The 14,448-nt window shown below is 44.4% G+C and overlaps 1 protein-coding gene across 7 annotated transcripts in view; it reads left to right on the top strand.

Annotated features, from left to right (window-relative positions):
- The first annotated feature begins 772 nt into the window (after window positions 1-772).
- Window positions 773-14,448, top strand: part of pax3b (paired box 3b) — a 24,773-nt gene continuing 11,097 nt past the window's right edge. For 2 of the 7 annotated variants that reach the window (XM_029446303.1, XM_029446301.1), the window contains exons 1-4: window positions 773-1,177; window positions 1,643-1,878; window positions 2,077-2,206; window positions 2,798-2,941. In XM_029446303.1, the coding sequence (XP_029302163.1) occupies window positions 1,093-1,177; window positions 1,643-1,878; window positions 2,077-2,206; window positions 2,798-2,941 (595 nt within the window). In that variant the 5' untranslated portion in view covers window positions 773-1,092. Of the gene's footprint in view, window positions 1,178-1,223; window positions 1,352-1,642; window positions 1,879-2,076; window positions 2,207-2,797; window positions 2,942-14,448 lie in introns of those variants that run through there. The other 5 variants (XM_029446307.1, XM_029446304.1, XM_029446302.1 and 2 more) reach the window with 4 other exon arrangements.

The following is a 14,448-nucleotide window of genomic DNA, read 5'->3' on the forward strand; positions in this document are numbered from 1 at the left end:
TACAAAGTGTTTTCTAGTATTTGTTCCACCTCTTACAAATATAAAGAAGCAAGATGTCCGAGCAGCAGGATATACATGTGTGTGTGTGTGTTGTGTGTGTTGCATTACAACACATGTTGGGTTTCCATTTTACAACTTACGGAACACTTGACCTAATTGGCTTGTAGATGTTTTATTTGTCTTTGATTGTTGGTAACTTTGCATTTATATCCACATATTGTACTTGTATACACACTAGTCTATCCTGTACCTCTACGTGTCTTTGTTCCGAGCTGCACATTGAGAGTTCTGTAAACGGTGATTCTGAGTCTGGTACGTGGAGACGTTTTATTGATTTATTTAGAATAGAGGCGACATATGATTCATGGACAGTAATGTACTGGACACAGCTCACATCAGGACCAGCGTGTCTGTGCAAAACAGTTTGGAAAAACTAATCATTTACCAAATTAACCAAATAATGCTACTTCGTCAGTCCTCAGGTGCTGCTCCACTTTCCTCCCTGGAGTTCAAACTCATCTTTTCTCGACGTTCTGGATGTTAAACGGGACATGCAGGCACTCTGTCGTGTTTTTGTGAATCGACGCCCCTGTTCCCTTCCTGTGACAGCGTCTCTGATTGGACGAAAGTTTCCAGCCTCAGCCAATCCCCGCGCCCCACTGCGTACCGGGTGCACCGTCTCGACCAATCACAGCCGGGAGCGCCGACGGGGACAGAGAAGAGCTCCGCTACTTTTGACAGGTCTCCTCTCACTTTGAACCGGTGTCAACAAACAACAACAACAACAATATTTTCGTCCTCCTTAGCAGACATATTTACAAGAACTCCACTTCTGGCGAATAAACCCGAGGAAACTGAGAAACTAACTCTTTTTAACATCCCAAAAGATCCTTCTTCTTGTCGTCACATCTGACTCCTGTCCCGGGACCCTGGTGCTCGGCTGCGGCCCGGCGGCGGCTAACAACAGAGGCTAACTTCCAGGAAAGCTTCGTCGCAGGCGATTTCAACCTCGACCTGCTGCTGCAAACACGGTGCTGGAGCAGCAGCCTCCCCGTTAGGAGGAGGTATACCGTCACCGGGGAGCTGGAGGTAATGACTGCGTTGGCGGGGTCAATACCCAGGATGATGCGACCTACGCTGGCTCAGAACTACCCCCGCAGTGGCTTCCCCCTGGAAGGTAAAGCATCACATTTGCCAAAAGGAAGCCCTGGATGTTGGATGAAGAAATGTTGTTTTCAGTGCTTCACAGAGCTGCACAGAGCAGTCCTGCACAAACCCTCGTGTTAGAAACACAAAGTGTGCAGTTACAAGACGCACAGCTTTTATTTTAGGAGCTCAACTCACATTTTCTGTAATGTATTCATCTTTTTGTTTTTTAGTAATATATTGTTCTCACAATTTTTGCAACAGACCTTTTTTGCAGGCTATACAAAACAATTAGGCTGTTCACTTTATATTATTTAATAAATAAGTTCAATTGGATTCTTTCATAACATGTTGTGTAAAAATTTAATAATCAAAACTTTTATTATCAGCAGAAATGTAATATGTTGTTATTGGTGTATTCAGTTCATATAACTGTAACAACCTGCGCGGGACCACTGTGGTGACACCTTCCTCTCATATGTTTTATTATATTTAGTTTCTACCCCGTTGGGTCAAGGCCGTGTGAACCAGCTCGGAGGAGTGTTCATCAACGGCAGACCTTTGCCCAACCACATCCGACACAAGATCGTGGAGATGGCGCATCACGGCGTCCGGCCGTGTGTCATCTCCCGGCAGCTCCGGGTCTCCCACGGCTGCGTGTCCAAAATCCTGTGCCGGTACCAGGAGACCGGCTCCATCAGACCCGGGGCCATCGGGGGAAGCAAACCCAAGGTATGGACCAGAGAGGCTTTGCAGCAATATTAGCAAATGCATAATTGTACAATATCTAAATAAGGTTGCTATTAATTCATATTAAATTGTTAACAAACTTTGTTGGTTTTAAAGTTGTAGCCTTTAGAGACAATGCGTTGAGCCCCCCAGGGCCACAACAAAGTGAATAAACACTGCGACTCTTGTGACCTTCTGAAGCAGGGGACCACGCCGGACGTAGAGAAGAGAATAGAAGAATACAAGCGGGAAAACCCGGGTATGTTTAGCTGGGAGATTCGGGATAAATTACTGAAGGATGGGATATGTGACCGCAACAACGTTCCTTCAGGTACAAAAGGGCAGACATGAATTAATCAACATATTAATAGTATTAGTATTATTAATAATATTAATAATATTAATAATATTATTATTTATATTAGGCTATTATTAATATATTTTATTTTTTCATGTGTACTTCATTCTTTATATTCTATAACATTTAATTTCGACCTTTTTCTCACATAGCCTCCTCGAAAATGTTTATTTATTATTATTATTATTATTATTATTATTATTATTATTATTATTATTCTTTAAATAATTATTAAATATATATTTGTTCACATGTTCTTTATAATCTATAAAATGTTACGTTGACCATATTATCATATAGCCTATTAAACAATGTTTATTTATTATTGTAATTATTTTTAAAATGAGTATCACAGTAAATCTGCCTTTCACAGATCTGCGGTTCTTTCAGAGTTTTTATTAAACTTTATTTACAATCATATTTATTTCAGATGAACAGCGAAGGTTATATTTTATATTTTATATTTTCTCATATTGTAAAGCGGTTAATTAATACTTTGTATAAATACTTTAAGCAAAGAAAGGAAAAGTTTGACTTTTATAATTTGTGAACGAACTTTTGCAGTGAGCTCCATCAGCCGCACGATGCGCAGTAAGTTCGGGGGGAAAGGCGACGAAGAGGAGGATGAAGAGGAAATGGAGAGGAAAGAGTTGGAGGAGAGCGACCGGAGGGCCAAACACAGCATCGAAGGCATCTTAGGAGACAGATGTGAGTAAACTTCTTGTGGCTGTCGCGCTTTCATATCAGTGACTCACACACACCTCACACACACATCAGTGCGCAGAGAAGCAGTCTGATCAGATATCGTCTCAGTGAGTCCACATGGGACGCTTTTTATTATCATTTTTTAGGGAAGTGAAACTTCCCCGAGCTATTTATCCACCTCTCTTCTCTAATGGGGGGGTCATTTTGTGAATTAAATGATAGAGGAATGAAATGTTCCTGGAGACTCTCCAACCTGTTGATGGTTACGAGGTTGTATTCCAGTGTGAGTGTTCTCTGTGGAGCTTCAGCATGCTGTAAAGTTGTTGGGTGGGGGTGGAGAGTGTGTGTCGTCCTTTGTTAGGAATTCTTTATCGACCATATCTCTCGTGCTAATGCTTTTCCCATGAGGCCATACCGTAAATCAAACAGCAGGTGATGGTGCAGCGCGGGTGTGTATGTTCAGCAGTGTGCATGAAGGCTCTGCACATTAGGATGCACATATTAAAGATTAACTTACAAAGAGAAGTTATAAATCCACTTTCTTCAGCTGGAATGGTTTAATACACAGTTGCTTTGCTTGAGAGGCAGTTTATTATTTTACGCAACAAATCCATTTTTATGAGTGTCCGTAAGACGTGACCACCTGCACCTTTCAGTCCCACACACACACACGTGTTCTTTATTAAACAAGAGATGAAATCTAAATTACTTTTCACTGCACGTTGAGCTGTTTTAGTTCTTTTTAAACGAGTTCGCATGTAATGTACCCACATGAAGTTTGTTTAAGTGATTTTTCGAAACGAATCAGAAAGTTTCTTCCTGTGTATTAAGAACATACATTCCCCTTCTGCTAAAAGACTTTAAAGATTTTAAAATATAGGATAAATCCGCGTGTTTTTGGAAACTAAAGTGGTCAAAGGCTGTTTTGCAAGATAAGCAGTAAAACATATTTGTTCATTTCCACCAGTGCGTCACAGACAGAAGCCTGACTGCAGATTTAAAAGCGGTTTGAGGCACTTTGTATTGCATTCTGCACACTGTGTGTCATTACTTTACTTTCTGCACATTGTGTGTCATTACTTTACTTTCTGCACATTGTGTGTCATTACTTTACTTTCTGCACATTGTGTGTCATTACTTTACTTTCTGCACATTGTGTGTCATTACTTTACTTTCTGCACATTGATCTCAGCGGAACCGCTTCACGCTTTAAGTCCAGAATGGATCCTTCTTCGGGGTGCTCGTCATCCTGCACTGGCTGGATGCAATCACTTTAAACATTTTTCTTTTCACTCTGGAGAAGTTCATTTACACTTTTCATTGGGCTCAGTGTGTGACAGCTAGATTGAAATGGGGCAGGGTAATTCCTGGAAAACACTGGAGGTGCTGATAGCTGTGCCAATTCCCCCTCAGCCAATTCAGAGCTTGTTTTATTGGAGCTAAAGTTTAGAAAGGCTGTCGAAATATTCCACTTCACTTAAACATCTATCAGCGGAGATTAAAACATGTTGTTTCAACATGTCTGCAGCGGTTTCACTTCTCTTTCCTCGTTATTAAAACAGTTTAAGCAGCGCAACGTCAACATGTATCCGAGCATCACCTCCTCTGTCCCGCTGCAGTCACACAGCGCAGGACAGATAAAGGAGACAAAATGTCCCCCAGATGAGTTGATCAAACATTTGTTCAACGGTTTCAAACTCCTCACAAAGACACGCCTCGCGCGCACAACGGGACGCTCAAGGATGAACTTGGGAGACAAAGGCGCGAGAGTCTATTTGGGGCTCACGCTTGGGCTGCGCGCGGACAAAAGGCCAGCTTGGAAACAGCTTTGGCCGCCGCTAAAGAAGAAGGAGAAGAAGAAGAAGGCAACCTGTTTATAATTCAGTCAGAGAGAAAAGCTTCTCCACAGAAAAGCCCGACAAAACACACGAAGAGGCCGCAATGAAGATGAATTATTCAGGGACTGCAGGTTGAGAGGCGCGTTCACCGACAGAAAATGGCCGTTTTCACCTACAAAATGTTTCCTTTTGGGGTCGGCTAAAGAAGCCCACTGCCATTCAGAATGACAATTGAGGCCTCTGAAATCCACTCACGTACTGCCCTGAAGGATGCGTGCTCGTCCACAAAACCTGCGCACACGAGAGTTTACACCCCGTGCACGCGCGCACAAATAGGCAAGATGTGTGATTTTTAAAGTAAAATGTGGAATGTGATTGAGATTTAGGAATCATTTAGATATTATGTGGAGTATTTATTTAAACAAAAGTTAATTTAACTTTTTATTTTGACTTTTGATTTTATAAAAAAGTTTAAAAAATAAATAAAAACTCTTCAAAGTAAAGTGACATTAATCCAACTGCTTCATGTGAACTCTGTTTTGTTTTTCTTGGTGTCGCGTTGCATTTAATGTCAGAGTTTAAAAACAGAAAAGGCAACACTGTCAGCTGTCAGCCGCTTTTGATGAAGCCTAATTGCTCTGTTTGTCATAATACTCAGACTGTAATTGGCCAACAAAACAAAGTGGCCTCCTCCTCGCATGATGCTAATAATACTGAGCCGTCCATCCTGTAACTCATGATCTATTATTGATTCTTTGAAGAGTCTCGGCCGTGCCCCCGCGAACATTAATAATGTCCTCTAAATGATGTCGATATTGTGCTATGTCACATTTAATGACGGAGGGAGTGTATTAAAGAGTGGTTTTGGTGAATGGGGACCAATGTTCTCCCCGGAGAGCCCCGGTCTGGCCCGGAGCGCAGCTTCACAATAGGGGCCCCGGACACCCGTCCTGCGCTGCGCACTACTCCGAGAACTCCCCCCTCCTCCTCCCCGCTCCGCCGCCTCCTCCCTTCTCCACCACTTGCTCCCCAAATCTCTTCAAGCAGATTAAATCGACTCTTTTATTTCATCTGACTTTCATCTGGAGAGCCTCACCGCCCCTCTCCCTCTGTTTCCTCCTCTCTCTGTGTTTCTCAGCCCGCGGCGCACAGCCCGCTCCATCCTCCGGAGCGCACAAAGGAAAGTCAGTCCACAAGTTCCAGAAGGTTTCTAATTAAACTCTTTTATTGACCTTTTGCGGTTTAATTCTAAGTATATTTAGATACAATTTCAAAATGTCATGCCTGACAAATTATTGCAGCATCTATCAGTTGCTAATTCTAAATTTAAACATGTTTAAACTCGTTATTTTGGGCCCCACCTTCATCTTTTTAATTGAAGCTGTAGACAACATATATTGTAACTTTGATAGAAGATATATTAAGTTATATTATGCTCACATTAAATTACACCAACATCACAATAACACCAGTGCATGTTGTACCTTCTCAGAGGAATACTATATATATAATATAATATATATAATACGTTATTATTCCCAGTGAGTGTTTACATCACGTGTTCACAGCCTGTCGCTCATTTAATATAGAAAGTCATTAAGATGTAATGTAAAGGAACCTTTTCACATTCACGTTTTCTTATGAATTCCATTACAAAAATAAAGTTAAAAACAAAAATAAAGAAAGACCCCCCCCCCCCCTTCTCCATGTTCTATCAAATATTGATATATCTGGCATTACGTTGGCCCTCCAGGCCTGTAGCTCCCAGCGTCAGAGTAATTAACCCTGGAGACAAAGTTAATGATTAAAACAGTCACGGTGTCCCGCCCCCCCCCCCCCCCCCCTGCTGCACATGTTCACAGTGTATCTTTAGGAGTCCATACTTAGTTAGGTGAAATTAACCAGATAATACAGAGGAGCCTTGTTGAGGGCCGATACATTTCCATTTAGGCCGGCCGTGTGCACACACACACACACACACATGCACACACACATGCACACACACGTGCACACACATGCACACACACACATTCCACTCTGCAATGCAAACAGTCAAAGGGATAACTTTATTTGGTGAAAGGGGATCCTGGAAAGGGCTAATTGAATAAGCCCAGGATCTTTGAAAAACCTCTACCATGGTGAGCGCAGTCATCATGTCATAATTAGGTTTATTGAGGCGCATTCCTTCAATCTGCCTCCATTCCCCCGGGCTCATTGTATCCAGGGCCCGGGCCAATGGCCGGGGGACAAAAGGGAACCGTGAGCACACAATACATGAAAGAGCCATAAAGATTTAGCTGGCTTTGTCACAGAAACGGAGTAGGACTTTGTTTGTGTAAATAATGCGAGTGAATGAAGAACTTGGGTTCTCTCTGCTCACTCGGGGTGAAGGATGGCGTGCTGCAGATGTAATATGTGGGCACACACTGGACCGGTGCCAGGGCGGAGGAGAGGAACGAGAGGAGCGATAGGAAGAAGCCAGGGAGCAGAGGTGGAGGCAGAGAATGGGAGCAGTGTGTGTGTGTGTGTGTGTGTGTGTGTGTGTGTGTGTGTGTGTGTGTGTGCAGAGGATGCTGTTTGCAAGAGACAGACTATAATTTCTGCACATCAGCTGTTATCTGAAGAACTTTGAAGCTCTCAGACTGCAACGTTCACTGAACTGAAGTGCTTTTATATGTTTGCAGTTGCACATTATTATGTTTCTAAATGAATAATGAGCTCGATTGTTTTGCTTTTCTCACTCCATCAGTTCTCTATGAAATGTCCATCAGTGTTTCCCAAAGTCCAAGATGTCGTCTGCTTTTCTCCTCAACTCAAAGATATTCAGTTCACTGTCACAGAGGATTAAAGGAACCACAAGATTTCACATTTCAGACGCTGAAATCAGAGAATTCTGACTTTTGTTCTTTAAAAAATTGCTCAAATCGACGATCAAAATATTTGGAAACTAATCAGCTGTTTGTGATCTTCAGAAAGTGTTTATTGTTAGAACTTTTGTAAATAACAGTTTTCTACATATTCTTCCCATTATTAAATGTTTTGCTTGCTAAATAAATGTTTAGCTTTTGAAGCTATAATAATAATAAACTATAAGCAAAGTTCATAAAAGATTTGTGAACAAAGAATAATCTACTTTGAATATATTTAATTGTAATGATTTCAGTAAGTCAGAATATAATATAATATATATAATATCTGGAGCAACATGCTGTTTCATGCTTCCTCTGTCTGTTTGCACACTTTGGACGCCCAAACGAGCCGATAATGGTAAAAATGAAGCTTTAGATTATTATTATTATTTAGACGTTTCTGTATCATCCAATCTGACGAGGACAGAACCAACAAGCTGTTGATTGGATCTTATAATAGCTGTTGGCTATTACTGGTCTGAGCCAAGTGTGGAGAAGAGGGCTCTGTCTGTGCGCTGAGAGAATGAATGTGTCACTCAGAGAGTCACTGGGCACGAGGGCGAAAGGGGGCACGAGGGCCAAGTGGCGAGCACCAAATCACTCTCCTCTACCCCGAGGCTCCCTCCGTCTCCCCGGCCCGCTCTCCTCATCCCGCACTCCTCCCTCTCTCGTGAGTTTTTTCTAATAAGCCCATGCATGATGACTATTCAAGCATGAAAACATAGTTATCTGCAAATGAATGGCCGCTCTATGCTTCATTAAAGCCTCTTTTTCCTTTCACACTCTTATTGTGACCCTCTGATATCAATTCAAAGGGCAATTAATGAATGCACACCAACTTTGAAGTCAGGGTGATTTCTGAGAGGGGAGGGGGGCTTGTGCGTGTGTGTGTGTGTGTGTGTGTGTGTAGGGGGCAGGGGGTATTTGGGGTATTCCCCCTTCAAGACCCGCTGTAGCGCCCCAGCCTTCACCCGTGATGGACTAGCCACATTGAGCTGAGAGTGAGCGAGCCCCAAAGACGGTTTGAAGGGAGTGAAAGAGTGAAAAGGCCCAGCGAAGGTCAAGTAGAATGGCTCGCCTTAGAATAAGGCCCCTCTTTATCTGCTGCAAGTATGCACTATAGGCACAACAGCTGGGGGGAAAGAGGGGGGGGGAGAGGTTGTTTTTTAATGTGCATGAGTGTGTTTGTGTGTGTTTCTGAGAAAGTTAGGAAGAATGTGAGTGCGTGCATCTGTCTGCATGTTTGCAAGCATTTTTTAATATGTGTGTGTGTGTGTGTGTGTGTGTGTGTGTGTGTGCACATGTGTGTGTGTGTGCATCAGGGTTAGGGTTGAGTGTCAAAGTTTGCAGAGGCCAGTAAATGCAGCATCTATGTGCGGCTGATGGGGGGGACAGGCAGCTGTCAATCAGCTGACTGATGAAGCCTGACTTTCATTCAGAGCTTTGTTAACTAATTAGCCCCCAGGCTTTTGTGTCGTGTCGGGGAAAGAGGCTTAAAATGTGTGTTTATGCTGTACGCCGTGTGGGAATATCTTTTGTGATGTGCACACTCTCAAACTTGAAGGCACCAAGCAGACATAGAGTTTGTGGTTTCGCACTCCATCGCCCCGGCGGTGTCGGAGCTCTGCAGCGACGGCTACAACGTGCAGTGTGCCATGAAAAGAATCAGTTTTGCTCCGGCTGTCTGAATGAATGTGCCGCTCTGTACAACTTGATTACAGGTATTTCCGTCTTTAAATATGGATTCTCTGCCAAACCAGGAGTTCCTTAGTAATATTTACCATCTGAAAGTTGAGGCAAAATGTAGGAAACTCACATCTCCCCTCACCCACGTCACATGAATGCAGCATTATGCAGCATTACTGCTGTTCTGGACGCCTCACTGCATCTTATTGTGTTGCATAAAGAAAAAGCAGATTTCTTGCTTTACTTCAGGAGAACTGCCGTTCGCATGGACGGCTTCTGTGCCGGCCACGGCCTCGCATCATTCCCCAATGCGTCGGTGCAGACGGCGTTATTAAGAGAAATAAAACTGTCCTTTAAAAGAATTGAGACTGACAGTGAACCTGCTAACGGCTCACCTTGTTGGGTTTCAACAAGTGCCCCCGCTGACAGAGAAGAACTGCAGGGTCACAGGGTCACTCTCCCCCAGCGCTGCACAGGAAACAGGGTTAGAAACACATTTAGCTACAAATGGCAGGTAACCACTTCCTGATACCCGACATCCTCGACATCCCCCATAATTCTTAGCGGACAGCCTCAGACTCCGTGGCATTTCTCTGTTGCATAACAAAGCTGTGACTGACGACAGTTTGCATAACACACACACACACACACACACACACACACACACACACACACACACACACACACACACACACACACAGAGCTCTGGCACACTCTCATCTCCAGGGCAGCTGTGAAGGTTGAAACTCCTCCTTAGCAAGTCAAGTGAGTTCGCCCTCAACTCCCCCCCCCCCCACCCCCTCCCACCCGCATACACACACAGAAATCCACATGCACTCACACACACCATCTTCTTTTCTGAAGCCAGCAGAAAGAGTCACAGATGGGTCCATAAGCTGTCAGTGAAGCCATTATCCGGCGCAGCATCTGCCTGTCTTGACTTCTATATACTGTTTAATGCAGTCGCCAGTCACTTAGACCCCCGGCTCCTGAATGGGAGCAGCACGGTCGGCCCGCCCAAAATAAATGCTGCGTTTGTCTCCTCTGCCTTTTGTTTTGTTGTTTTTTTTTTGAGAGGGGTAGGTGGTGAGAAGGCGGGACTGGGGGGGGCGACGTGTCATTGGCTCAATTTACCCTCACTATTAACCAAAGCCCCAAAGAGTTACTGGGATGTCCGAGGAGCGGTGTAAATAGTCCACATATGGTCCCTTAATTCCCCCCAAGTCCCGAAATCCACGTTTGACACATCCCCTTTCACTCCCTCTCTATCTGTCTCTCACACACACTTGCATACACGCTCAATGCGTACTGTCTCATGTCGCAGTGGACATATTTAAGCCTTTGTGTCCCCCTCCGACTCCCCACCCCCTAAGAAAACAGCCACGCCGAAGTCTTTCCAACAGCCTGTTTCAGCTAAATCCTCCATTCTCCGCCTTCCTCTCCTCCTTGTTTTCTCCTCCCTGGGACGGCGTTGCACGGTGGGATCCATTTTGGACTTTCTTGGCTCCGCAGAGGTTGTTTTGGCTGGCGGTCCCAGGCCCCGTGCGCCTCTCGGGGCTTCGCTTTGGTTAAATTAAACAGTTTTCTTTTCTCCTCTAACCCCTTCCAACTGCTCCTCTCTTATTCTGAGGCTTAATGCTCCTGGGCTCCCGGGCGATCTCGCCGAGGCTCGCTCAGATCATTTTACCCTTTTAAGGGTTATATTTTCTCAAATTTTGATGAACTGACAAGAGTCCCCCCCTCTCCCCCCCCCATGCTCCTTTAACCTGAGGTGGAGCAGAAGTATACAGAGTGAAGTCAAAGTGTTTACAGGGGTTATAAATACAGCATTTTAAGATATAGCATGTGTATACAGGAAGGCAGCGATACGACGGTTAGAGTGGATAATTTGATTGGCTAAGGCTATTTGACGGTGCCAAATCGATGTGATCAGATCTTCAGGATAGCGAGGCGATGACGGCAAACGGGGCACTCTGAAACCACAGGTTTACAAGGTTGGAAAAGCTCCGGGGAGCAGGGGAAAGGTTTCTACTCTTCCCTCTCCTCCTCTTTGTCTCAGCACGAGAGGTAATATATCCTGATGCTGATTTAGCATTATGTTTCATCGCTGCAAAGATCATTTTGGAACGTATTGTGTGTGTGTGTGTGTGTGTGTGTGTGTGTGTGTGTGTGTGTGTTTGCTTGACCCCGCTGAAAGGCGTGCGAGGAGGGAGAGCACTGTTAATGGACGCTAAAGTGGAGACGCCTCAGGGCTGACAAGCTCGATTAACGTTGCCTTGAAATGTATGTAGAAGCAGAGGAAGCCCAGCGCTGTGGACATGTGTGCACGCGGTCATGTGCTGCAGCCTTTGTGTGTTTATGAGCTCCAGAGCCAGAACTGTGGGGAGCGTGGAGCTCCGGGGGAGGCTGCGCCTTCAAGTTTGCCTCCAAAACACTCGACACCCCATGAATGTTCATCCCCTGCCACGTTAATCTGCATGATATCACCCAGAGAAGTTGCATTTACACCTGAGCGTCACAGTGAAGCTGACACGTAACACCAGCAGATTTTACCTTTCTTATGATTTTTCCCTTAAAACGTTCAAATATGTCAAAGCAGCAGATCACATTTACTTGAGATTCATCCAGATTTTACGTTTGACATGCGTCCAGAAGTAGATTTGAATGCTCTTCTCGTGCTGATGCGTTTATAAGAAAGTGAAGTTTGGAACGGTTAAAACATTTTCTGATTCGTCTGTTGGATCTTAATAAACATTTCAACACCTGAAGACAACAAGAACCACTGAGAAGAGAAGGTTTAAATCTCTTAGTGAGTAAAGAGAGAAGCAGGGACTCATGAGGGGGGGGGGGTACTACGCTTCCACCAACAACAACAACAACAAAACGCACCACAGATGCCCGACAGACTATCTCCGTGGGGACATTTACATCGGCAACAACGGCCCCTGTTGCCCCTCAGGTGCTCTTACAGTTCCCTCTGGAGGAAGGGGGTGTTTCTTTCGGGGGAGGGGTAGAATGCCCCCCGGCTGTGCACCCAGCTACCCCACCTCCCCAAGCCCTCTGCGGAGCCTCTTTATGCCCCCCCGTGGGGCAGGTGACAGCCCTCCACTGTGAAGGGCCGAGGGAGCCATGACGGATTCCACAGATGGAGCGTGGAAATCGCCGGCAAAGACCTCAGCTCTGTGGAGCAACAAAGAGCACAGAGAGAAATATGGGAGGAAGAGAGAGAGAGATGAGGAGGAGGGAGACAAAGAGAGGCTGCGAGAGAGGGTGAGGAGGGGGGAGAGCGAGAGGGAGGAGAAGGTGGTGCTTGTTTAAGGAGGGTGGCGTGCAGAAGTGCAGAAAGTTCCTGCGGCAAATTAGGAGTTTCAAGTGTTTTACACGTTTGCAGCCATTTTTCTGTTATCAGTGAGTCGCACTGACCCAGCCCCCGCTACCATCTCATCCCCTCGCCTCTCTGTAACCATGTAACCATCCAACAAAGCGCAGTGAAACAAATGAGCACGCTGGACTCCCCAGTAAAGATCTGATCACGAGGAGATTCCTGAGAGGTGCCACTCTGTCAAACCCCCGGTAGCGCTCATAACGACGGGTAATTCCAAAGTGATTAAGGATTTTCCCGGCCGCCTCAGCTTTCCCAGGGCCCAAAGCCCTGTGAAATGCTGAGGAACGTGCATGCTGCTAAAGTCTAGGGGGGGGGGGAGCGAAAAAGCATTCCTAGCGGCCCTCCTCCATGCAGGAGCTGGAGGGGGGGGGGGGCTACTAAAGTCCTGAATTCCTTCCCCAACATCTAAAACACAAGTCCACTCGTCACATAAAATGTTTCTGTGTTCTGTGAGAGAAACTTAATCTTTATCCACAGCGGCCATTTTGAAGCGTGTCCGTCTCTGCGGAGGAGAGTTAAAAGTTAAATGCAAAAACGCACTCGCGGGTCGATAAAGAGCTCGCCATCTACGAGGGCGAAATTGCAAGATATTCAGCAGAGGCTTAAGGCAATGTCTCCATTTCTCTCGCTCCCCCTTTGAAAATATTTTACTTATTGCCTCCCCATGCTTGAATGTTTCTTTACCAATTTGCTCCTAATGCATGTTAAGTTGACTCCCACTGCTCTTGGTGTTGCGAGGAGAAAATCGCCAAAGGCGGAGAGAGGATCAGTTTCACATGAGGGGCCCTGAGATATTTGGGTTCTCTTGTATTTTATTGTTGCTTCTGAGGGGGAACTAATACAGTGTTGCACACAAAACTTCCCCTATGCTGAGGGGGAATTAATTAAGTGTAACACAAAAAGTGGGCGCTTTGGCCGTGGTGAAGTGGAGCCAGTGGAGCGTTTGAAGTTAAAAAGCGAGCAGCCGGCTTAGAGAACGTAGTTCACAATAGTGTTCATACAGATCTGAGGGGGGGGGGGGGGGGCGTCACAAATACAACGTATGTGTTTCTCAAACTCAAGATATTGTTTCAGTTATTGAGTTGAAAAACAATTTAAATAAAAGTTTTTGGGCATTTATCAAGAAAAACAAACAACTTTTCTGTGAGGATTTCAAAATGTAGTTTAAAGTAGTAATATTAAAATGTATATCAACACATAGAAGTAACATCTATAAACACTTAATAAAAGTATTAGTGCACGTTTAGCGTTATTTAAAACTGCTCCAGCTTTAGTGTTGTGTTGTGCAGAACTGTTCTTAGCTTTACACAAGACTTTATATTTATAAAAACACAAACATATTGTTGAAAATGTAAGATGCACATTATACATCACCTAAAGACGTTGCATGGACTGAAGGTCTCAGTGGAAGTTACTCGTCTTAGGAAGCTGATGTGATGAGGCTTTTTATTAGAAAGTGAAGTTTGTGTTCATTTTCTAATAAAAGTGTGTGTGTGTGTGTGTGTGTGTGTGTGTGTGTGACATCTCGTGTCTCATAAAGATAAATAAATGGTTCACTTAAAGTCCAGTTTTCAGACATTTTTGTATTTATCTGTTGGGACTTATTTTGACCTTTTAGCCATTAACAATTAACTGAACACATTTCTCTCAAACTAAACTTGTTACGACACATTTGACAACTTGTATCTGAAG

Source organism: Cottoperca gobio, chromosome 13, assembly GCF_900634415.1.
Source record: "Cottoperca gobio chromosome 13, fCotGob3.1, whole genome shotgun sequence".
Lineage (NCBI taxonomy): Eukaryota > Metazoa > Chordata > Actinopteri > Perciformes > Bovichtidae > Cottoperca > Cottoperca gobio.